Source organism: Apus apus, chromosome 2 (assembly GCF_020740795.1).
Source record: "Apus apus isolate bApuApu2 chromosome 2, bApuApu2.pri.cur, whole genome shotgun sequence".
Classification (NCBI taxonomy): domain Eukaryota; kingdom Metazoa; phylum Chordata; class Aves; order Apodiformes; family Apodidae; genus Apus; species Apus apus.
Window position 1 is genome coordinate 124,150,508 of NC_067283.1, and position 26,577 is coordinate 124,177,084.

The 26,577-nt window shown below is 38.5% G+C and overlaps 1 protein-coding gene across 7 annotated transcripts in view; it reads right to left on the reverse strand.

Moving 5' to 3' along the window:
• The window catches only part of STAU2 (staufen double-stranded RNA binding protein 2), a 176,869-nt gene that overhangs the window by 107,810 nt on the left and 42,482 nt on the right, over positions 1-26,577 (reverse strand). For all 7 annotated transcript variants that reach the window (XM_051612779.1, XM_051612780.1, XM_051612775.1 and 4 more), the window contains 2 exons: positions 8,349-8,508; positions 4,102-4,209 (listed from right to left, as the gene is read on the reverse strand). In XM_051612779.1, the coding sequence (XP_051468739.1) occupies positions 4,102-4,209; positions 8,349-8,508 (268 nt within the window). The remainder of the gene's footprint in view (positions 1-4,101; positions 4,210-8,348; positions 8,509-26,577) is intronic.

Sequence of the window (26,577 nt, forward strand, 5' to 3'; positions counted from 1 at the left end):
AAAACATTCAAGACCGGGTTTTTTTTAGTGTGTACAATGGAAAAAAGTTTGTGTTGTCAATGGAATGGACCCCATAGAATTCAGACAGGATCCAGATAAAGCTAAACATCCAAATTAGGTAATTTAGCAAAAAAAAAAATATTTACCTAACAACATTTTTGGTTAACCCCAGATTTTAGATCTTTTTACTCCACATGATTTCAAACATTTGTGCCGTAAGCCTAGGGATAGAAAACACTATAAAGAAATTCAGCCTTTGCTATTCAAGAACAATATATACATTAGTACACTAAACTATTTCCTCAGTTGAAAGATATGACCCGTGGACCAAATCATGGCTAATTTAAAGCTGAGAATTTAATTAAGGGTGACAGTTCAATACACTTTTCTTTTTCTGTTCCACTGATTTAAAGAATAACTCCAGCAAGAGAAAACACATGGGGCCAAAACACATCTAAGGTCAAGTTACATCCAGAGTGAATTTGGCTCAATTTAATGAATCATGCTGACAAATGAAAACCAGCAGTACGATTACAACGAAAGAGCAATGCTGCTTCAATCATTAATGAGACTCCAGGTAGAAAACTCAAAGGATTATGACAAGATTAAATGGACATTAAAAAAAACACATAAAAAAAACCTCAAGCAAAAAAACAACAAGAAAACCAACATAACCAAAACAAAACAAAGCCAAAACAAAACAAAACAAAACACCACCAACCAAAAAAAAACCAAAAAAACAACAAAGAAAGGACACAGCAAACAGGTAAAAAAAACCCCATGACACCTGCATTCATGATTATTTAGATGTTTTAGAATACTGATATAATCTCATGTGCTTGTGTGGGCAGACATACCAGATTGACCCAGTTTAAAAAAGGAAAATAAAGGTTGTATGTTTCATTAAAACTGGAGTGAGGGAGGGTAACCATCATGCAAAACCCAAATGAGAGCTACCCAATATGTCAATCATTCAATCTGACAGCATTAATTCTCAGGGGAGCAGGAGCCAGATGGGTGTGAAACTTTCTGTTGAGAACTTGCTCATTCTCCCAATCAGCAATTTGGTCTGATCCTGGTTCAGAATCTCTGCCTCACTGTGATAAGGCTGGGACACAAGAAACTGAAACTCTTTTCTCTCAGCTGAACACTGGGAGGGGATGGAACGGGATGGAAGGGCAGAAAATTTGCCTGTTCAGGTACTCTATTCCCTCACACCTGATAGTGAGAATGAGAAAAATACTTAATTGTATTTGCTACATACAAAAAATACCCCACTTCAAAGAAAACTACTGAAAATAAAGTCACAATATGGAGCATCCTAACTTGTTCTAATATCTGAAGCTATTGACTTCAGTTACATCTTCTAGTATCACCCAACCCCTTGCTGACAGGTCAGGAATAAAAAATATGTATGTTGCAAGAGAGCTGAAAAAAAGCAAGATTTTAGCCTACTGACAAGGAGAGAATAAGAAGCAAAATGACCGTTTCACAGCTATTCTAACAATTTTAGATAACCATTTAACAGATAAAAATTCCTTAGAACTCATCCTAAAGTTCTTAGGCTGCATTACACAAAACAGGACAGACAGAAAAAAGCCACAAGATTCTGCATAGTCTCCCTATTTTCCACCCCTTTTGCAATTCTGAGGATGTGCTTAAATAGAACTTTACATATCTTTATGACCATTACTTAGTTGCATAACACAGCACTGTTGGAACATTGGCTAAAGCTTTGTCAGATGAAGAAAAGGCAGATCATTTTATAGCTACGGCACAAAAAAAGCTAGAGAAAGCTTTGATGCCCGCCTGAAATAACACAAAACCATTTGTAAATAAAATCCTATTAGAAACATCAGATCCTGGGGATTACCCTTAATTGCTTAGCAGTTTTATTGAAATATAAGCCAGTACCAAGTTCAATCAAAATTCCATTTGAGAATGTCATTTGTACTTAGATTTAAAGGAAGGAAATAACACAAAACCTGTCAGGAGAGCAAGAAACTGTCTTTTTTTCAATGCTGTTAACATTCTTTGGTAAGTGACACATTAGACTTTTCCTGTACTAAGTATCTCTGCTTCTTTCTTTTCTTACCAAATATTCTACCTTAAATAAGCTCAAACACAGGAAAGTTAAGAAGATTGTGAAGCACTATCCCTCTTTTCTTACCAGCTTCCAAGCTATTCTGTGATCCATGACCATTCATCTCCTTGTATTTGAGTGTAGTCATTTGTATGGAACTGTTCCAAACACTTTAAAATACTTAAGGTAGAAATCATGTGTGAAAACTGAAATGTTAATTACAAGCTTCCTTTTTGTAACACAGGCATTTGTATCCATTATGTCCGATCTTATATGAGCTATGTTCTTTCCATGTAGTTGCAAACTGATACACAAACACCTCCAGACACCACAGTTTTATCCCTGAGATTTTACTTTCTCTTAACTTTCTAATTTAACTCTCTAATCTCTGCCCTGGTGAGGCCACATCTGTAATACTGTGTCCAGTTCTGGGCTTCCCAGTTCAAGAGAGACAGGGAACTACTGGAGAGAGTCCTGCGGAGGGCAACAAAGATGACTGGGGGATTGGAGCATCTCCCTTATGAGGAAAGGCTGAAAGAGCTGGGACTCTTGAGCCTGGAGAATAGAAGGCTGAGAGGACACCTAATTAATGCCTACAAGTACCAGACGGGTGGGTGTAAGGAGGATGGAGCCAGACCATTTTTAGTAGTTCTCAGTGACAGGATGAGGGGCAACGGGCACAAGCTGGAACATGGGCAGTTCCACTTAAATATGAGGAAAAACTTCTTTACGGTAAGGGTGACAGAGCCCTGGAACAGGCTGCCCTTAAGTTTGTGGAGTCTCCTTCTCTGGAGATATTCAAGACCTGCCTGGATGCAGCCCTGTGTAATGTGGTCTAGGGGAACCTGCTTTATTTAGTGGGGGAGATGGACTAGATGATCTCTCAAGGTGTCTTTCAACTCTGACAATTCCGTGATTCTGTAATTAGTCCACATTACATGGACCACATATATGAAGCACATACTCATTTCCTATGAGGAGTTCCTTAGTCAAAACCAATATCCTTTGTCTTTGGCTGTCTTACCTACCTTCTGAGAGATTTCTCTGATTTCTAAGAAGGTCCAAATATCCCATTTGACATTATCAAATTCATGGCTATAGGCCTAATGTATCAGTAAACTTTGTACAGCATGCGGTAAGGCATGCCACAGAGTAATTTATTTTTTTGGCATGCAAATATGTGTCTATACTTCAAAAAGCACTGGAGGAAATAACCATCACCAGTATAAGCACTACCCATGTCCTTCACATATACTGAATTTAAATGCAAAACAAAAAGTAGAAAAATAAAACTTTAAAGAGCCGCTTGCATTACTATTTTCTGTATGTTAAACAAAGAGGGGGAGAAACCCCAGCTTGAAAGTCTGGTAGTTCCTACCACAGTAACATTAGATTTTTACAACCAACTTTTGCGCTGCAAAATTTTTCCTGTTACTAACACTCATTCTCTCATAGTTAGTTCATTGATAGCATTGGAGCTATTCCAAATAATCTTTACTAGTTAGGGCAAACTAAGGTGTCAGAAGCAGGTTCATGGATAAAATCATACAAAAGGAATTAAAAAAGTCACGAAGACATAAACAGAGATAGACAAGGACTCAAACAGTGTGGAAGATAATACACTCATGACTTTCTAAAAAGAGCACATCAGATGCAAAGTGTCTCAACTGGACCTTTTGTAGTGCATGAAAGCCTACAGTCAAAGCAAAGACTTTGGCTGACTATTTTGAAGAATATTTCAAATCAAACTGAGTGTGCTTCTAATGCCACAGAACTGTACAGAAGATACCTGAACTGTCTTTCTGCCATCCATTTGCTTGCAATCAAATATTAGGTCTCCCATACTTCTGAATGAGCATCTAATTTAATAGTAAAATCCAAGTGTCTCAGACTCTGATACACTACCAAACTTTTTTTATTTATAATTTAAATGTCATCTTCATAATGCATTAGTATTTTTAATTGTGTGGCACATTTTTAATACTGTCTTAGCAAACAGATAAATATTTAACATATACCTCAAAACTGACAGGTATATTGCGCTTCAAGGCAATTTCAAACACTACGCTGATCTCAGACTTGTTTGCATCTTTATCTTCTTCTGATTCTTTTCCTGGCTCTCCATTCTGAAAATAAAGAATACATAATCATATTACAATTTAGCAGATAAAAAGATACAATATCCTTCTCCCCCAACTTCTCAAAGCCTTTTGAGTTGTCCTGTCTTGCTGTAAATCAGTGTTTGTCCATCCAACTCAGCACCCCATTATCTGACACTCACTGACTGTGAAGCCATATACAATGCATTTAATGCTTCATAATAAAGAAACATACACACATTAATTTATAAATTAATGATAGATGGCAAAACAACCTCTGTGGACTTTAGTCTTACTAATGACATGGAAAATAAGAATCTGAATACACACTTCTTGTGTCAAACATGAGGATCCAACAGATCCTTTGGCCTATTTCTCAGTCTCTGTGTGGGTACCCCCGCCAAGCAAGGAAGAAGTCCAGAAGACTGTACTTCTCTCAAGAAATTCAGTGAGTCACCCCCACACTTAGAGTGGGTCACCAGGTTACAGGTGTCCTCAGCAGGTCCAGCTGGTTAATGGCCCCTCCAATCAACTTCCCTCTAGGAGTTATGACCAGTGTGAAAAGGTAGTGACAGAGAACAGCTTGCTCAACACAGAACATTATTTATTTATCCATAGGAACCTAATAAACAGAGAGGCTAAGAGGTAAAACAACAAAAGGCACAAGCAAACATTATCCTGCCTAAAATACAGCTTTGCTTTACACTTCAAGTAAGGCTTACTTTCCTCAGACAACCACCAGCATGGGGATTAGTCAAAGAGTTATCACCTTCTGCAACTGCTGCCTTTTAGTGTTTGTCCCCCCAGGCCACATCTTCCTTAGTTCTCAGAGGTTTCACTTTCAGCTACTTTCAAACTGCAAAGCTCTGAATGTTTCAAACTGGGATCTCTCAACAGCCATGTAACCTTGGCCAGGCTCCTAATTTTTTATTAGTGGAGGTAAACATCAAAGAAACTTGGGCTGAATTAGGTGGATTCCTGCAGAGTTCCCATGTTAGATAACAAAGTCTGATCTAAATCTTCAGCCACCAGCATAGCTACAAAATGCAGATAACAAAATAACATTAAAACTACATTAGGTTTTTCACATTACCAATAAAATTTAGCAATCTTTTATCTACCATTTGTTAACTCTTAATACATTAATCCTTAAGAAAATGCAGGACTAAAAATCCAGCAGTCAGTTACAGTATGCAGACATGGGGCACTTTTTGTCTTATTAAATGGTTGCAAAATTTTTACTCTGAAAAAGCAATTTATGTCCCTCATATTGATCTGGAGCTAAATATAAAACAAAAATGTATAAACGTTCTAGAACCTGCTGAAAAAAAAAAAATCGTGCAGTGCAAAGCAGTAACAAGGATAGTTTGAATAAAATTAGGTAGGAAATTATGTAGCTTGTTTCATACAATGAAATGTAAAATACCACTGAAATCAAGAATGTAGGTCATTATTTGTAGGACAGGCAAAGCATGATAAGGTTAACTGAGAAACTGAACAGAAGTAAAAGGACAATATTTAAAAGTAAAAATATATTTTGGAGATTCAAAAAATATAAAAAGGAGGGTACTACTATTCTGGAAGAAACTTTGAGTAGAATACTGAGTAAGATTTTCACCAAGTTTATGTTTATAAAGGTCATAGATAATCTGAAAAGCTGGCAAAAAAAGCCACAATGATGAACTGCTGATTAGAAAAATCAACCTTACACTGAGACACTGTGGAAACAACCAGTTCTATAAAAAGATTCTAAATTACTGAATCATAATCTGTAAATGCATACAGGGGAAAGATTTTTGATACTTGCTTGTTCCACTAAGCAGAGATAAGAAAATATCAATTAGCTAGAAAATGAAGATAAGTGAATTTAGAAGAAACACCTTGCAAATTATATTTGAAATAGGGAATACCAATCAGTGGTGTAATTTACATAAATTAATCTGAAGCCCACTGGACTGTCACCAAACCTTTAGGTTTCCTAGCTATACTCTAACTTAACCAGATATGTAGTCTAATGTAGAAATTACTGTTTAAAATTTCATTATTAATACAAACACGTTAGTCCAGAAAAACCCCAGTTGTCCCTCTGCCCTTACAAGTTAACTCCTTGCATATTTTTCCACCAAACACAGCTGAGAGCCTAACTGTGAGTGAAGAATAGGGAGGATCACAGACTTTGAGGCTTAGACCTTAGTACAGGGCAGAAAAGTTTCAAGTCCTAGTCACATGATTTCCCTAAGGAAGATAAAATATGTTCAGGAGTGTCTCAAGTACTTTGAATTTAAATTTGATCCTCATTCCACAGCTGACACTTTAATTGTAAAGCCTTTCTTACCCTCACATCTATGAGACAGCAGAGGTGCTTTGGCAGACACACAATAGCTCTTTGATGAAAGCAGGTTCACATTCACCTGTAACCCTGCCTTGTTTGCTCACTGCTTCTTGTTTCTGCCCACCTTATGCTCTCCAACATGTTTGTGCAATGAAGTATTAAGGCAATGCTCTTCAGTGGTTTAATATGGATAAAAGATTTTATTCTTACTGGTTTGGTCTTTTTTTTTTTTTTTTTTTAAAGGGTATCTCGAAACAAAAGAATATACAGAAGCTTGCATTAGCAAACACAGTTATGAAAGCAAAAAGATAAACCCATGTATTTACTGTGAAATATCCATGGATTCCATTCCAGTGAAATCCACTGAATTCTACCCTTGGGATGCAGGGCTAGATTGGTACTGGTAGGTCTGTCTCTGCTCCCCTCTCTGCTCTCCTTGGAAGCACAGTGGCAGCGATTGGGGAAGAAAGAAGCTCAATCTAGTCATTTATTTGAGGCCAGCCAGACTCTAATGTGTACTGGCTGTGAGCCATGCATGATGTTTGAGGAATAATAAATCAACCATCTTCCAAGGCTGACCCAAGCAGGTCACTTCTGCTGAAGGAAGCAGAGTTTTACTGAGCTGGACCATGTCCCATGCCGAGGGCAAATCCCACCACTGTGCAGCAGCCCTGTGTGCACTTCAAATGCCAGCAGGAGAAATTAAATATGCAGTTTTAAAAAACTAAGAATATACTGAGCCAAAAGCACATTTCAATAACATGAGATTCCCATGCAGGTTTGTGCTAAGAATTCGGAATTAACAATGAGAAAGAGAACAGGGATTCCTCCTAAGACTTTACATATTCTATTTTAATAGTTTTCCTGTTTTTTTAAAAAATAATCAATATTAATTATAGGATATTACTTTGAAGATAATTTCCAGAAAAATAATATAGCAAAAAAACCCCAAGGGTGAGTGAAAATCTCTTTGGATCCAAAGACAGATGTAGATGCAAGATCAGGCAGAAAATACCATGATTATTTTTTTTAATACTCAAAATTACTTCCATTCTTAAAAAGCAGGTCAAAACTACCAAACAAAACACTGAAGGTGCTATTAGCTATGTTTTGCACTGTGCACAGGAGCTCAACAGACATCATCAGAATGAGTGCACAAAATTAAGGGACTGTCTCCTCATGTAATTATTTTGGCTTATTTGACTGGGCAATTTTATTACATTTGTCCTTTCCATTTGCAAAGATTACTGTGACAATAATTTTTCTGTTAAATATTTTTTAAAATATTACATACTTTTTCATTTTTAAGCAGCAATATATACCACTTATAAATACAGCAGTAAGAAAGCTAGATATTTTCAAAGGTACTAGGTGGGTAAAAGCCTAAAACCACCAGAGAGGTGATCAGTAGTTGTCAGTGAGCTCTGTCGGGTTATAAGATACATTTGGGACAAGTTATCTCACCTGTAAAGATCACATCACACACGATTAATAATTCATTCTCCATGAAGTCACTGATTAAATGGACATCATCTCCACCTTGACTATAATCCCAACTATTTTATTTTGATTTTATGTTTTACTTAATCACAGATGACAATCTCATCTTTGAATTGCCTACTTATTTTTGTTATTTAAGTCCAGTTTCATGTTAGCTGTGCTGTTATGAAGAGAGAACACTAATAATTTGTCAGTATTACTTCTCTAATTATTAAGCCTGAAATGAACAAAAAAAAAAAAAAAAACTAAAATTAAACATTGAAAAACTGGAAATTAGATTGCTTTATTTGGTATCATAACATGAATATTAGGAACAGTTTTCTGAAACACAGACCTGAGGTATTTTTTCTGGAATAGGCTCATTCTGAAGAGCTTGAAGGGCCTTCATTGCAGCATTATGTCTGGCAGCTTGGCGAGTCTTTCCTTCACCAAAAAACTCACTGTTGCCAACAGTTAACTGGACATAGAAAATTTTAGGCACTGGGCAGTGATACCTGGAAAGAAGTAATGAAAAAAAACCAAGAGTACAAGTTAGTGAATTTTAACCATCGATTCTATGTAATATAGAGCAGTAGACAGGGATAAAACACTATCTTTCCTCAGAGTATAAGACCTAACACTCAGAGACACAGACTGTTCCTCAGCAAGGCTATCAGTAACTTGGACACCAACTCCTATGAGCAAACCAGCTCATCACCCACATTTGCAGGGCTCTGCAAACAGCATGACTATAGTTCAGCCCAACAGCCCAGCCCTGCTCTGCTTGGTTTGAGTCTTGAGGTTAAACTTACTAAGAACTGAAAGCTCCAGTAGTAGCCATGCCTGGATGACAAACCCTGTCCCATGAGAAAATGGCATGGAGGAAGAAGGACCACAAGGTCTCTCATCTGAAACCTGCTAGCATAGCATGGCTCTTAAGGACAACAAAAAGTCAGAAAGCAGAGAGGGATGGACCTGGACAATGTACTTCTTGCCACTTTTTAAAGCTCATATATTGAAATTTTTGTAGAGGATAAGAAGTTCTCTCCAAAAGCATAACAGAGGCTAGGAAGAGGCTCTTCTTCAATTCTGCAAGAACTAAGTATTTTCTGGGCACTGAAAGAAAAGCAGCAACCACCACACATTGTTTGTCTTTTTTTTCCCTCCTACAGAAAACTTTGCAAATAAAATGGCAGGGTTTGTTTTTCTGAGTATGTCTGAAAGACTCTGAAAGAAAGATAAAACAAAAACCTTAACATTTTCCTATGAACCAGCACAGCTATTATTCCTCAAAGAAAGCAGTGTCTTTATTCACATCATCAACTCCACATCTCTATTTTCAGTAATAAAAATAGCCAACCCATACCATACTCACTATCCTGAAACCTGTCTCTCACTAGCAGCCAATGAAGAAAGAGATGTAACCCCATTCTTGGGTTTGGGAGGACCTGTCACAGCGCTGGGACAACTAAAGGTAAGAACTTGTCCATATAATTAGTTTATATAGAAAAATATGTATTCCCACACACACGCTGTCTGAGTCAGAATAAGGAATTCAGCACAGATAATTAATTTTAGTCACTGTTAAAATTGTAATCTTTTAAGAGAACATTTCCAAAAAGTCCTCTAATCATATTCTATATAGGTAAGGGAATTCACTTCATACACTTCACTCAATGGTCTAGTCAGCCTGTGCTCCTTCCTCAAACAAAGACTTTTCTAACACATTGGAGATTTAGTCCTAGGAAGGAGAGATATCTATCAGAAATGGTATCTCATTTATGACAAATAACTTGTACATAACTTAGGGCATTCCCAGCATTCCAAAAGCATGGCCAAAAGCTAGGTCCATTGCAACAAAATTAAAATCACTCAAAACCACAACAAAGTACTACATTTTCTTTCATTCTCTTTAAAGGATCCTTATTAAAGAGTGCTCTCTCAATTTTCATCTGTTGACACGGATGGTCAATTTTCTTTCTGATTTTTCATTAATAATTGTAACCAATTTGTTTCAACTATAAAACAAAAGAAAACTTTCAGATAGCAACACATTTCAAACCCAAACAAATGTGAATAGCCACTCCAGTCTCAAGTGTCCCCAAACTTTGTGCTTAATTCTAAAAAGATGTTTATATGGAAAGAGCAAAACCATAACACTGGCTCCAACAAGCCTCTGGCTATAGGGCCTTAGAGGGGTGAGCTAAGTTGCTGTTACAACACGCAAAATTGGGTATTTGCTTTGCTTTCCTGTTTATGGTTTAACACAGTTATAGGGAATTATTAAGGCCTGCAAATGTATTTGTTTATGTTAATATTTTCATAAAATTATAGAATAATACAGGTTGGAAAGGCTCCTGGAGGTTATCTGGTCCAATGCAGGACCCAAATGCTCTTATTTGTGGTTGGGACCCCTTTCAGCCCTGTTTTGTTTTGGTTTAGGGTCTCTCTCATCAACATCACCCTTAAGTCTTTGCCTACTAACTTGATCCATTACTTCCTCACTTGGTTGTAAGTGAACTCTACTCTCCATCACAATAAAGCTATCTCAACCATACTGGCCAACTTGTTAATAAAGATGCTTGCCCCACTCAGCCTGGTGGACCCTGTCTCTTCTGAGCATTGATCCTTAAAGAGGGTGCCACAGATGTAAAAAATCAGATCTCTGTAATCATGCTTGTTATGCTCTGTGTGTCCCCTTACGGTATCTTTGGTGTCCCCAATGAGGAGCAGCGGTAGGTAGTAGTCTGAAAAACAGACAATCCTCGGCAGTCTATCCACAGTGTCCCAATCCAAGCCCTCAGTGAGAGCCAAACCTCTCTACCCAACAGGCCAGGTTCACAAATGGTAGTCTCCATCAGCTGCAATAGGAAGTTGTCCAATATTATCACTTGTTGCTTCCTTCTGGTGCTCGTGCAGGGCTCAGACTTGGCTGGATTAGATGCTTTGAGAGCTCACAGGCCCTCCTCACCTGATGCCACGGCACTGAAATTGTAGTCGCAGATCTGCAGGTGCAGAAGCCTTCCGTCCCGGTGCCAAAAATTACAAGCTTCCAGCCCCTGCCATCACTGGACTCCCCATTTCCCAGCCCAATAAGCACTGACTCTCCTTGTTGCTCCTTTGGAGTGGTTGGGTATTCAGGCAGGATCTTGGAGAAGATCCAACTGATATCTTACTCATCAGCTCTAGTAATGTCAGCACAGTTTGCTGCATCTTCCTGCATCTCCTTTACTTGGCAATACAGATTCTCTGACAGTGCACTGACCCTCCGATCCTGCAGACAAGACCACTGTTTCCACATCTCAGCTGGAGCTCTGCAACTAGATCTGACTCAAGGTTTCTGATGTACCAGGGACAGCTGCTCCAGACAGTGCTAGGAACTGTACCATGTGGCACTTCTCCCTGCTGCTGAGCAGACACACACTGTCCTCAGCAGAGTTTTTGGTTCCCTTCTGCTTGAATTGCTGTGCAAACGGTTGCATCTGCAGGCTGCCTCTGGGAGCAGTGCTCCAAGCCCCGCATTTACATGTGCTTCTCCCTAGTACCTGTGGAAAGGTACTTGACCCTCTAATCAGGAGACAGCTGGAAGGAAAGCTCAGTGCAGCTTTTGATGAGGAGCAGCTGGCAGAGCTTCTTGGCAGCTGCTAGAGGTTGCTAGAAGCCGCAGCCTCCTGCAGCTAACCTTTTTCTGCAGCAGCAGGCACCCTCAAATTCCTCAGAGTTCCCAGGAATCCTCCCACCACCACAAAATAAGTTCTGGCATATCTAGAACTAGAGCCTGGAAACTGCTGCATCTGTTTGCTGTGCCCGTTAGTAGCAGCTTAGCAGAAGATAAGCTGTGTCTGACAAAGGCCTCTGGCACCTTGATAGCATACCCCTACCTCATTACTTCACAATGATCTTATAAGAAAAAGAAATGTGGTAGTGCTCTAAGCAACTACCTAGATTTAGGGAATATACAATGTCTGTCAGAAGTTCCTGTAGTTCCTGTTTCTAGTTGAGTTACTAGACCTACCTTTCTCTCCATTACATGCAAAGGAGGAAAGCATGTGAACATTAATCCACTTCATAAGCCCAGATTCCACAACAGAACCTCTATTTTTCCTCCCCCCTCCCCACCTTTTATTTTAAAGAGTGTTTAGGGAGCTATTTATATGATAATATGGAAAAATTATATTCAGCCTGTGGCTCTAGAGCCTCATGCAGCTATTTGGCATGGGCAGAATGATTAGACTTTTACATGGTTTTGATTAAACTTTTCTTGCTCAGCTTGGCCTCAAGCAGAGTTAACACAGCACTGATAATACGAACATTGCCAGCAAAGTGCAAAGAAGCACCAGAAATCCTTAGAAAATTGACAGAAACTGGGAGGCTATTGGCTTCTCTACAACACAGAGTGTGTAAAATAGAAACAACACATCCTCCTCTGTTTGGTGGTGAAGACAGAGACTATATTAACAAAAGCCTTAAAAGTAATAATAATATTACAGTCTGAAGTACAGTGCAATGACTAAACTGAGTTTTAATACAGAGTGATTGTGTGTCCTGAAGCTGAACACTCATCTAAGGAACAACCCCATGCAAAGTTTAGATATCTAATCTACCACTGATCACTAACAAACCTTTCCAATAGATTGCATTTAAGTTACTAAAAAGGACTGAAAATATTAACAATCTTGGGAATCACAGAATATGCAGAGTTGGAAGGGACTCATCAGGATCAAGTCCAACTCCTCTCCCATGTACCTGACAGCATCATCTAAACACTTCTTGAACTCAGGCAGGCTTGGTGCTGTCACCACTTCCCTGAAGAACTTGTTCCAATGCTCAACAATCCCCTGGGTGAAAAACCTTTTTCTGACATCTAACCTAAACCTTCCCTGATTCAGCTTCCTATTTATATAATATTTATAACAAAATTGCTGATATTATGTAATAACATAGCAGCGCAATATTTTCCATCGCAGGAACACCTACACATCCATCCTATGCTCCTCAGCCCTCTCTCACTCTGTTCAACCACAGAACTGAAACCATCAGGATTTCCAACAGCAACGCTTCACATACAGACTCATTAGGGTTCTGAAAGTTTTAAAGCTACCTACATTTAAAGAATATTCATCTCCCTGCATTCTAAATGGCAGCTACAAAGACTAAGATTTTCCTTTAGAGAAAATTCTTATGCAAAAAAGATTCTCAGGTGATACTGGCATGGTCCTCAGAGTATAAGCTGATGGACACAGAAATAAGACAGCACATTACAAGACTAGAAGACAACAGAAGGGCATGAGAAATGCTACAATCAATTGGAAGGAAAAAAATATGTGATAAAGGATAATATTTTATCAACCAGGCACATACAATCTATTAAAACAAGTTAATTTTCATCTGGCCCTTCTGAACATTTGAGATTCTTAAGAAGATCCCTCCAACAAGAGGACTGGAAAGCAAGTTCTCTTTATTCCCTCTAAGCTTCATAGCATCAGAATTCTAATTTTTGGCTAGCGCCATCGGTATCACATTAGAATAGTCAACCTGAAAAAGGATATTTGCACTATGACTTTGACCTTGAACGTCAAGCTTCAGCAATGAGCAAATATTTACAACTAGTTATAAACCCCTAAAAACAGGGGTTCATAACAGAAATGCTGACAGACCTTAACTAAGTTGGTGTGAGAGGGCGCCACTATAATTAAATAAATCACCAAGGTCTGTTGACAATTAGAAAACTCATTTTGGTTTGCCACAGAGACAAACAAAAATTCTGTTCATTATAATTTTACTGGAATATGATGTCATAACATGTAAGCATACTGAAACAATCTGCTGCTTTTCTAGCCAAAATATTAATTGCATACTAAGGAGCCCTTGGGGCCTCTTCCTTTTTGGCCATCAAAACCACACACACAAAGACAAATAAAGTATTAGTACATACACTATGTGTTCACACTGCATTTCCTGCATTTCTCTGGATTCCTCAATGGCATAAATGTTTCTGATAAATATTATTACTTTTTTCTTAGAAAGGGAAAAAAAAATAAAACAAGTGCAAGCTGCAGCTCACAGAAACTAGGAACTTCATTTAGATTTAGCCTCCTCTTCACTGTTAAAAACTCCAATGAAGTTTTGTCTAAATTCTAATGGCCAAAGCATTCTTCATCTTTGTAAAAATAAACTGAAATATTTCCCCACTACACAAGTGTTACAGGAAGTATTACCCTATTCCCATTTCATAACGCAAAGTTAAAGAGGATCAGGGACCATTTTGGCCAAGATGAGGGCCACTAAAATATGAGATACAACATGGTACGGGAAAGTAATTCTTCAGATGCCCGCTCTGTGCTGAAAGGGTCATTCTCCACACTTTTTCCCTCTGGCTCCTTTTCCATATCAACTCAATCAAGCTGGCAGCTCTGCTGATATTGCTTAACCAGGAAAATGCTATGAGTTTTGTGAGTGGAGGGATAGAAAGCCACAGACCATGCAGGGGAGCAGGAAACAGCATTTGCTGTGAACAACTTTTTCTCTGGAACATCAGAAATTTCTCTAGGGGAGCAGGCTACTCAGTGCAGCTGTTCCCTGGCCATGCCCTACTTTCCTAAGCAGCCCATCAGCCACGTGCATTTCTTACAGATGTGAATTCTATGTTTTGAAGAAGGAAACATGCTGTATAGCCACTTTTGTCTTCATACAGTCCACCTTCTGGTTCTTTCAGCAGGTCCACAATCAGACCTGGGAACAAAGAGGCTCTGTTTTCCAAGTACTCCTTTTAGGAACAACAGTCCATTATCTTTGAGTCTCACTGTCCTTTTCTAGATTACCTTCAAGCCCTCCAAAAACATTCTTAGTGTAAAGAGAGCAAGATGAGGTACTGTGTATCACTTCTAGCCACTGACATCCCACATTAGATGGAAAGATAGCTTTCCAAACTTTCTATTCAGCTAATTTATTTATATTGCCTATTACTGTTTCCACCTTTCTAATGCTGACCTCCCCTCAGCTATGCAGAAAAGATTTTTTTAAAAAAGAAAATAATGTTTCCTTTTCTTAGCTTATCCTTAATTCAAAAGATGGCTTTAAACTGTAATCCAAAACTTTAAAACATTAAAATTAATTTAATTAATTCTGAATTATTAAATAATTTTTCTCAATATAATACTTGCTATGATCAGTTTCTGAAACCAAGCTTGATCTAGTTGCAGAAAAACCTTAAACTATAGAATTGTAAAGAATAACCATGGGATGGAAACATATGAACAGAAAGAGATTCAAAAGCATGTTAATCTTTTTTAAAAAATAATGAGAATATACAGGAAAGGTGCTTCCCATTTTAAGTTGATACCCATGAATTTCCCAGTGTTCAGCATGGCTGTACATTTTGTTTCGTGTCAATACTATCCTTTAACTTCTATAGCTCTTTTACTTTTTGGTTATGTTCACCTATATGAGCTTTGCCATTTTCACTTAGCCTTGGTTTTGCAAGGGAACACATCAATGCATTTTAGAAGTCTTCCATATAAAAGGCCACCCACTACCTTGATAATCCTTCATAGCCCTTCCCTGTACTCACTCCAGTTCTTTATTATGAGTGACGAATGATAGACAAGGCTAACAGTGTTCTGTATAATATCAGTATTTATCTCTTATCTTGCACAACACATCTTCAAAATCACATTTGCCTTGCCTCTGCTTCAAGCACATCAGTTGTTCTCAGTTTATGCTTTAAATAATTAGTAATACTAGATAACACTCCTGTGATTTCCAACTGAATAACCCTCAGGCGACAACAGTTAGTACTACTAGTGCCAGTGGTCTTAATCTTACATTATATACTGGAAAGTCTAGTCTCATCCCATTTCTAATGTGTCAGTCCTCACAATCATCCAACTCTTCCTGCATATCTTGATCTTCCTGTGTAGTGATGATGCCTTCTGCATCCCATGAAAATATTCCTCCTTTTCATGCAAAAAACTTTAACAAAAATCTTGTAAAAGATTGATTCTAAAATTGAAAGAACTGCACTTAACAATCTTTCTCCAAGTTCAATTATCAATACTGCTGATTATTTTTCTTCTCCTTTCCCACCCTGCATTTCTTATACAAATCCCCATCTCCTTCAATTTAATGAAAACAGTATCCTTATGTAATGCTATAAAATGCTTAACTGAATCCCACAAATCTAAGATTTACTTTACTTTCTTTAGCTAAAAAAGGAGTTAACACATAACATGCAAGGTTAACACATTAGTCAGACACAATCTACCTTTAGTATACCTTCTGTTGAGTTTTATCCTTTTTTACTTCCATGTCTTTATTCTTTCTTTTAAACTTTCTGCTGATTCTGAATATTTCATTAAGTTAACTATTATTGCCTTTTTTCGCCTTCTTTTTCTGGCCTAGTATGACTAATGTAATTAAAATAATTCACTCATGTTTTCACAATCACAATACTGAAAAATTAATAAGTAAATACAAAAGGGAGGGGGACTCAGTTTAACATAACGTTATCTACTGTGGAATCTTCCTAGGAGAATTTGTGATAACAAGACAATAATACTGCCACATCACTGTATCTCTGAATTCCAAGTTGCTCAATACATTTGCCTGCAATAAGTATGTCAATATTTACTCTCTGCACTACTTCATTTACTATTTGCAATAAATATGTACATCCACAAGTAAAAAACAGTTGCTCATCAAAAGTAACTAGAAGAAATGAACAGAAAGCTACAGAAAACAGAAGTTAAATACTTTAACAGTCACAGATTAAGCTAACAAGTAAAACAGCAAAGATATTGAGCCAGTTATGTAAGACTTGCTATAGAGAGATATTCCATGCACAGTAAGTTTGGATCTCTGCTTACAGTTGTATTGCTCTCTCTCCTTCAGTCTGAAGCCTAAAAGACTATAAGAAGCACTTTTGAAAGTGCCAGAAGGGTCTCAAAATCACACTGAATACCTTTAAAACAAACAAAATCTAGTGCAAGAGATAGGAGAGGAGAAGAAAAAAAAAAGAAAAGGAAGTAAAAGGAAGAAACCTAGGGTAAAACCTGTCATGAGATTAACCTTCCAAAGTACTGTACCTTGGAGACTACTGTAGAAAAAGGAAGCAGAAAAACAACAATCAAAATCAAGAAGAGAGCACAGAACAAAATGTTATGTGCCTCTGAAGAAGTATTTTTATCTATCCGCTGAACAGCTAAGTAATGAAAATGGTCAGCACAACTTCAACTTATTCTTGACTGCAAAAATAGCATAAGTAATATAAGAACATGACAAGAATACTGCTGCCAGAGTTTAAGGCATTGGAAAATGTCAAGTGGACAATGCTGAAATGCAGATGGGGGCTGCGGGGGGGGGAGGGGTGGAAAAGATAAATACAAGGAGAAAGAAAATGTTATTTTCCATGACATAAATACAAGTACAATAAGAATAAAAGGGAAAACATAATGAAGCTGTGATGTACACTGTCTACTTAGAGGTTAAAGCAGACATTCAGAAGACAAACATCTCAAACTCTTATCTACTTCAGCTCATAAAATTTCCCATGAACTGTATTACCCACTAATCTTTACAAGCATGCAGAGCGGTTACTGAGAATGCCGTCCAAATACCCATTACAGTAAAAGAACATAAACAATGTTGCATATCTGACTACAATTTCATTTTCTTTCTACATAATAAACTCATGTAAAAAAAAAAAAAATTCATGTCACTTGCCAGCCTAGAGACTAAGCAAACGAGAGAATGAAGTACTGTGCTCATTTAATTTTATCATATATTTATATTGGTAATACAATGCTAATAAAAACGTTACTAACAAAATCATCTCTGGCCTAGGACTTCATAGGAATTAATTAACCTAAAAGTTCACAGAGGAAGAAGGCCCAAGAAGCTCACAGAGGGATTCTGACCATCCAAATTCACTTCAATTGAATAAATAGTGTATATTGTCTTATACTGGGCTGACTGAAAGTAAGAAAAAACTGTAAAACCACACTTAATTCTGGCTTAATGAGTCACCTCTCAGCTGATGAGTGCAGTTAATTTAGAATAAACAGTCTTCTACCTCACTAGTTATCATTTCTGCATCCTATGAAGAAGTACTATCATGGCCAGCTACAGCTTCTGTCCAGAAATCTTCCCATGTCTGCCACCAGATTTGCAAAGAAGTCAAATGTGAGCTAGAGAGAGCTTGGTCAATTGGAGAAAGAGGGCATTTTATGTTACCTTCCACTGATCCTATCAGGATGCTGAAAACAATGTGGAATGTCTTACAATGAAAGCTTTATCCACTCTTGCGAGGGGAAGGGAAGTGGTCTGTTAATCAATCATACAAGTTTGGAAGGGGCAAAAAGATCAGAAAGCAAAAGGATAAGCGGTGAAGTCATTCAGTGTTTTGACTCATACTTACTTAAAAGCATAAAAAGAGCACACTTCCTAGTGAAGCTTATTCATGAATAGCAGATGCAATACTCTTTGAATTTTCCAAATTTACACCAATGACTGACAAATTAAAAAAAATTCATTGTAATAAAAATGGCTAAGTTGTGCAATGAGGGTGCAGTACTAGTGGTCACACACATGACCAAGCCATAAGCAGGAAGTTTCTCCAGGAGAATACTGTGGGAAAGAGTGTCAAAGGCTTTACTAAAGTCTAGGTAGAAAACATGGAATCACAGAATGGTTTGGGTTGGAAGGGACCTTAATGATCATCTAGTTCAAATGCTCATACATGGGACACCTCCCACTAGATCAGGTTGCTCAGAGCCCCATCCAACCCGGCCTTGAACACTTCCACGGATGGGGCAGACACAGCTTCCCTGGGCAACCTGATGCAGTGTCTCACCACCTTCATAGAGAAGAATTTCTTCCTAATATCAAGACTAAATCTATGGTTTAATGTTGGGGCAGCAATTCAAAGGCAATTAAATCAATTGGCTCTACCCTGGCTCAAACCAGGACATAGGGCTCCTTTCTTCTCCTCATCCCTGTCTTCCAGCTCAAGGGGCTGTGTACCCAGAGAACAACTGCTCTTAATAAGAGCAAAAGTAACTCAGCCTTTTCCTCAATTCTTGATCACTGTTTCCCCTTGCATTCAATAAAGGACAGAGCTTGTCCTTAGTCCTCCTTTTGTTGCTAATATATTTGTAGAAACATTTCTTGTTACCTTTGAGAGCTGCAGCCAGATTCATTTCAAGATGGGCTTTGGCCCTCCTAATTTCCTCCCTGCATAACCTCATGACATCCTCGTAGTCTTCCTGAGTGGCCTGCCCCTTCTTCCAAAGGCCATAAACTCTCCTTTTCTCCTGAGCTTCAGCCAAAGCTCTCTGTTGAGCCAGGTCAGTCTTCTTCCCTGCTGGCTCATCTTTTGGCACATGGGGACAAGCTGCTCCTGCAGCTTTAGGATTTCTTTCTTAAAGAGTGTCCAGCCTTCCTGGACTCCTTTGTGCTTCAGGACTGCCTTCCAAGGGACTCTGTCAGTTTCCTAAAGAGGCCAAAATCTGCCTGGCAGAAGTTTCAGGTGGCAGTTCTGCTGACCCAGCCCCCTTCCTTACTTCTCCCAAAAATTAAAAACTCTGTCATTTAATGATTGCTATGCCCAAGATGGCCTCCAACCATCGCATCACTCACAAGTCCTTCTCTGTTTCAAGCAACAAAATCCAGCAGGGTGCTTTCCCTAGTTGGTTTACTCACCAGCTGTGTCAGGAAGTTACCTTCCACACACTGCAGGAACCTCCTAAACTGTTTCCTTTCTGCTGTATTGTATTTCCAGCAGACATCTGGTAAGCTGAAGTCCCCCACGAGAACAAGGGCTAGTGATTGTGTGACTTCTCTCAGCTGCTTACAGAATGTTTCATCTGACTCTTCATCCTGGTTGGGTGGTCTATGACAGAGTAACACCACTGTATCTGCCTTGCTAGCCTTCCCCCTGATGCTTACCCATAAACATTTACCCTATAATCACCATCATAAAGCTCTACACAGTCAAAACACTTCAAAACACACACAGCTACCCCACAGCCTCTCCTTCCTTGTCTATCCGTTCTGAAGAGTTTAATCTCCCTCTGTTGATCACATGTATCCAAAATGGTCATTATGACCTTTGACTTAGTAAACAAGGTCATGATAGAGATCATCTTTACTGAACTGTAGTGACAGGATGAAGAGTAACGGTTTCAAACTGAAAGAGAGTAGACTGAGATAAGATATTAGGAAAAAAATCTTTACTGTGAGGGTGGTGAGACACTGGAACAGGTTGCCCAGGGAAGTTGTGGAAGCCCCATCCCTGAAAATGTTCCAAGGGCAGGCTAGATGGGGCTTTGGGAAGCCTGGTCTGGTGGGAGGTGTCCCACCCATGGAGGGGGGTTGGAACTAGATGAACTTTAACATCCTTTCCAACCCAATGGTTTGATTCTATGATTATTTTAAACTAAACTAAGGATGAGCTGCTGATGTCTACCTCCTTAATTCCCATTCCTGTTTCACTGACACTAATGTCAGACTTGACTCTAAATCAGTGAGGTGATTAGACTTCAGTTTCTCTTTTTTTGTTATGGAAAAGAGCCTCAAAGTTTTGGTTTTTTACAGAGATGATTTCCCTTTTGATCACAACATGGATTCAGCCCCATTTCAGTAAAACAAATCATCCAGACAAATCTTGGTACCAAAGTACGTGATGCTGTGAGTGTAGCTATCCTTTCTGTGACAAAAAAAACCACAAAAACAACCAAACAACTTAAATTGACATTCCTCTTTTAAAAAATCCTAAAAAGACAAGTAGATCTTTAGAATACCCTGGAAATTAGCATTTCAGAAGAGCTGTTAACTATTTTAAACAGCCACCTAAATCCCCACTGTAGAAAACACCCGAAGAGAAACTATTAACACAGTGGTTGCCGGTGAGTTGTTCTGTGTTAATATTCCATGTATTCTATCATAAATGAATCCTGAAAACCTTTCTTGAGAGAATTTAATAATTCCTCCATCTGTGGCAGAACTTTCAGTTCAAAAGGGACAAAGACCTTAGACTAGGAGAAAGTACAATTCCAGTCAGATCTCACTGTGTTATAATCTGTTAAAAATTAGCCACTAAAGTTCTTTCTGCTTGCTTCCCTCAGGAAAATTATGACAGCCTCTCAAACTAACGTCTGAACTGTATCAGCAGTTCACTTATGTCATTACCAAAAAAGCAAGCAGAGAATGTGTTTACTCACAACCAATGTTCAGGTTCTGGACACAGCAGAAAGGTCGTAACAAGAATGGAGACTAAATAGTCTTGGTTCTTTTGAACATAGTATCTCACAGGAAAAAAGACAAAGGTGAAAAAGCTAACTGTGGGGGAAAAGAAACACATCCAAAATGTTCCAGCTCCTCAAAGAGATGCTAAATCTGTGCTTATTTTTACATGCACCAACAATACTAGTTTTCTGTCTGTAACTTGAAATGAAAGCTGCCTTAAAACAATTAGGTCTAGAAAAAGGAATGAGGGACACCTGGTGGGTTGCAAAGCCAACAGACTGAACAGATACACGAAGTGCTGGGGCAGGCAGGCTGTTGGCTCTGAAGATCTTTGAATCAGGTTTACAGGAACTCTCCCAAGTGGAAAAGCAACATTAACAAATAGACATTAGGCAACCAAAGATTATGAGGATCTGTATTTCACCTCTTTATACTTTTCAGACAAAGTGAGAGAAAAAAAAAGTCATGGCTGAAACTTGGAAATGCAGATGTGGGGCCAGATGTACCTTCTCCAGAGCAGAGAAAGATCCGAGGAAGTTGAAAACCCAAAGAAAAGGATCTACCAAAACCTTGTCCCAGAGTTGGAAGCTTCAGGAGAAATACCAAAAAGTGAGCCACAAAAGGACAGGGCAGTCCCCTTACAAGACAGAGTGAGAACACAAGTAGTTTGAGGAGCTCACTATATCCTGAAAGAAAATGGAAAAAAACCCATTCATTGATAAGACAAGGTATTGGGATTCAGGAGCTCTTCTGTAAGTAGGACCAGGAGGTCATTGACAAAACTACTTAATCTTGACTGAAGACAGTTCGGAAAAACTCCGTGGTGCAAAATGTCATGACTTACATACCACTTTTTTAGGCATGAAGAGTGATAAAGCATCTAGACGCTCTACAACTAAGGCTGAAAATACTTTAATGTCACCAGGTAAATGCATTGATCTGGGGAATGAAGAGACACTATACTGGGGATACTACCTGTAAAGTTTGCTCCATACTCTGTTGGCTTGATTTTTAGTATACATAACGTTTTTTTAACAGCTCTCAATGTAATACTGTAAATATACTGACAAGTATATATTTTATTGATCCCTGATAAGTTAAATGCACCCATTAACACAGTGGATGGTAGTGACAGGATGCATTTATCAGGATTACATGAACACTGTGCCAGGACACATCACCTAACACTATTTTGTGAGCACTAAGAAACTTCACTGTAATAAGGTAAGGAGACTACAGAAAAATCATTTTTGAACAGAATTTAATGGAGTCTATAGATTCCACAGCAGTATCTGGACTTTCCGATCCCAGATACTTGTTAGGATTTTAAACACTGTAGAAATTAAACCTTAGCTGTCAAAAATTTTATAGCAGGGATAAATATCCTCTGTCATTTAAGGAATGTATATATTTTTTCAAGCCAACCATACTAATCACTATTGCCTAAACTGATAGCTACTGGCAATGGCAAAGCTCATCACCTGCAAGTGCTCCCTTGCCACTGCTCTTTTGGGAAAACTATCTTAAGACAAACAGATGTTTCTGCTGTTTTAAACCAACAGGAAATGGACTGACTTTCTCCCTTTTCCTTTCCTAGAAACAAATACTACCAAAGAAAAATCCTAGCACAGCTGTATGCAACACTTTCCTTATAACAATATGTCCGTGTGGGAGGCAGGCAATGAATGGGAACAAACAGGCCAGGGGAAGTTAAAATGTAGTGTGCAGAAGATGAACACAAAGAATTCATTTAAAAGTGAGTGGATTACAACACTGTATTTTTTATACACTAGCAGGGTAGTAACAGTGTGATGTACAAGACTGCTTGAAGATATGATCTGAATCCTGTCTCAACTAGAAATGTACAAAACTTAAGCAATTATTGGCCGGCAATCTCGATCCCTTCCAAGTGAACAGATGTTTGAATAATCAGAAAGCTTCACTAGCATGAACAGACTGCAGGTTTGGTGGCTGAGTTGCAGCCTTATCTTTAACAAAATGTCTTTAGGTCAAGGCCGAGAAATGAAATAATATGGTGAAATGCAGAATGCTTGCCGTCTCTGTGGATAAACCAAACGCTCAGTTTTCACTGCTGACAGACTGGCACCTTTTACTCACACTAGGTTTACATAAAGAAAGGGAAATGCCATTGAAGTTACTTCATTACAGCCTCAATCACTGCAGAAGAAGAGAACTTGAAGAAAACGATGCAACAAAACATTACAGTAAACCTGGTTTTAATTGATTTATGCTGGAATTACGACATTTTAAAGTCATGAAAAGCTTAAGAACAGAAAAGGGCAACTTTTGAAAGAGTGCTTCTGCTTTGAAATTCTTGCACCAAAACACAAATTCATGCTGCCACCTAACGGTCTAAATCAGCCGTTTCCAGCTGACCAATTAAATTGCTAATCTGAAACATCACTTGCATTACCCTTAGGACTATTCTTTATTTCTCTAAATTGTAACTCTCTGAAATCTGTATCTGTTGTTCAGAATGAAATTACAGTGTATTTAAGGAGATACAACCTATTCTAACCAAACTCTTGACTTCTATTTCCAAGTAGTTTTTAGTATTTCTTCCAAAAGGGTTTTTGTCCATTTGTCCAAAAGGCTGGGAGGAAGGCAAGGGAGGCAGAAACAAGTTTTTGCAAAGTCAGTCAGTAGTCATCTTTATAATTACACCTCTTGGCCCATAAAATGCAAATTTTAAGGACAAAACTTTGCAACACTGACTAGAAATGCAGGCAAGGCACCTCGGACTCCTTCTAGCCTTTTCAGAGGAAAGATGCTGTAGCCTAGGGCTGAAGTCTGAAGATGATAACTGTAGCAAGGTAAAAATCCCAGTGCCGCCCCATACTGCTCCTCACCAAGGGGGTTATTCTCCTGTGACTAACTCAGCTAAATTCAACAGGCTTCAGAAATGAAGGTTCACTTCACCTGGGGAGCAAGGGCACTGGTGTCCACAGTGTAGCAGCTTTCTACAGCAAAATACTACTTTTTTCAATTCAAAAGCATTTCAGTACTTGCATACATGCCTCTCCTTAGAACTGTTGCTACCGTACCCAGATATGTCCCTAAAAAGTTTGTTCTTCTGATACTTTTCTCTCCCTCTTCTCACTGGGGAGAGATTTTTTTAACTTATTCCAGCCTTTCCACTGTAATAGCCAGATGACTCCCACTACAGTACTCATAAAATTATTACAAGCAACATTTCTCAGAGTAGGATTCAGCTCTAGATTCAGATACCTACATTTAGGTATTTAGTTAATGTGTAGAAACTAAGATGATATTATAGTGAAGCTCTGGAGAGAGCCATATGAAATGCAGACATTCCAGTTTATGGCATTAGAAACACCATTGTAATCCTAGTGCCTGCTCTGACTAGACCTTCTACTGATAATACTGGGAGACTCAAGTTACTAGTGCACAGGCAGAGACTATTTGAAAAGCACCAAAGTTTGGATCTGAATCCCACCAGCACTGTGAAGAGCAGCCTCTAGCTCCCCAAACACAAGCACACAGAACCATTTTAGAAGAAGTCTTAGATACCTAAGACATCCAAATGATGTGGCACAGGACGGATACATGACAAGTAGAAGTTTCTGACAAATAGTTGGAGTCCCGGTGGACTATATGAAATGGTACGATGCCTGAACCCTGCCTTTAGAGGTTCCTTCAACTGCCTAAACATAGCTACATGAGGCCATTTCAAATGCTCTAAGGTATCTTGCCAGGGCTTCATCCACCACTCTAGTAAAGGTCTCCTCTAGGTCTTCTGCCAAATCCACTGGTCCTATGTGGATGTCTCAAACACGCTACAATTCTTAAGTGGCACTAGAGGCCTATGTTTAGACAACGTAGTGTCCTCACATCTGCCACAGTACATAAGGTTGAAGAAAAAAAAATCTGCTTTGTGCACAGCAGTGCATAAAATCCTCCTCTGTTGCAGAAAGCCTCAATAACTGAAATTCAGCAACAGATAATACTACTTATGTGCCCAGAGTCATAAAAAGACTCCATGGAATAATCAGAACTTTACCTTTTCCAGGCTAGTGGGTGAGCAAATCAGTATTAGATCAAAGTATTTCAGACCCAACAAGTCTTTATACTATCCACCAGACTATTTGTGCCTCAAATGGATGAGATTTTCCATCCAGAGAGAGTTCTCTTCATAGAAGGTAAACAGGGTGTTCAGGTAGTGCAGAAGGACTTCTAAAGGCCAGGAGAATTTCAGACATCACTCTATTTCTGTACACTAGATAACTGGGTTGTATAATTGTAGGTGTACTTCTGGAGATTTTACATTGTCTCCTTCAGTGCAACCCACTCACTTCAAAATTTGGTTTCTACAGCTGCTCCTTTGGCTAGATTTTCCTTTTTTTCCCCCATAGGACTATGTAACTTCTGCAAAACAAATGAAGTTGGGTGAGGTTGTAGATTGAATTGCTAAGCAGTCATGTTAAGTAATACTAGCCTCAAATCTGTTCCCTTTGATGCACATATTTAATCTTGAACTGAACATTCATAAAATAAACTTATTTAATTTTATTCCATTCTTTCACCATACAGTCTTTTATTCATCTCATCTGACAGTTTTATAATTCATCAAATAATCACACAGTCTATTCTTTTCAATCCTATTCTTTTCAATCATTAGATGGGAGAACTTGTTAGTCTACTACAAAGCTAGCAGTTGCAGATGTAGCTGGCCAAAGACCAATCCTCAAACTTCCCTTTACAATACCTCATACTTAAAATGCTGATTCAGTATTTAGGGCAGTGGTCCACAGGGCTGATATACATAATTTCAGGAGCAACTAAGCCCAAGTAGCAACTTGGTACCCATAAGGGGAGCTACCTACCCAGTATATAGGAACTATGTGGCCATGTAGGGCGATGCCCTCTGCTTTGTAGCCAGGCAGCCTGGCTGGCTCCAGAAGAGGCAAGAAAATCCTGCTTCTGTTTCTCTGAGTTTGGTCTTGAAACAGCACTATAAAAAAGCACTTAATAACATTGAAGAATTATGTGCTTAGGGCTGTGAAGAAAAAGAAAAGGAGGATGGTTCGTGCACTCTCCCCCATGCACTTAAGGAAAAGGTGATAAGTATTCTAATTAGTCCACAGTATACTATATGTAAGAAAGAAGAAGCAACCATAAACAAAATTATCTTGAAGGCTCAGTGCAGCAGAAATTGTCAAAGTGCACAGAAGCTGCAGTTTATCCCAGGGATACTACGACTTTGCGTGACATGCTTATAGAACTATCACATCATCCAAATTCCTCAAAACCAAGAAACTGCTTTAATTACTTTTTTCCCATTCTTTAGCTTGTCATTGTTT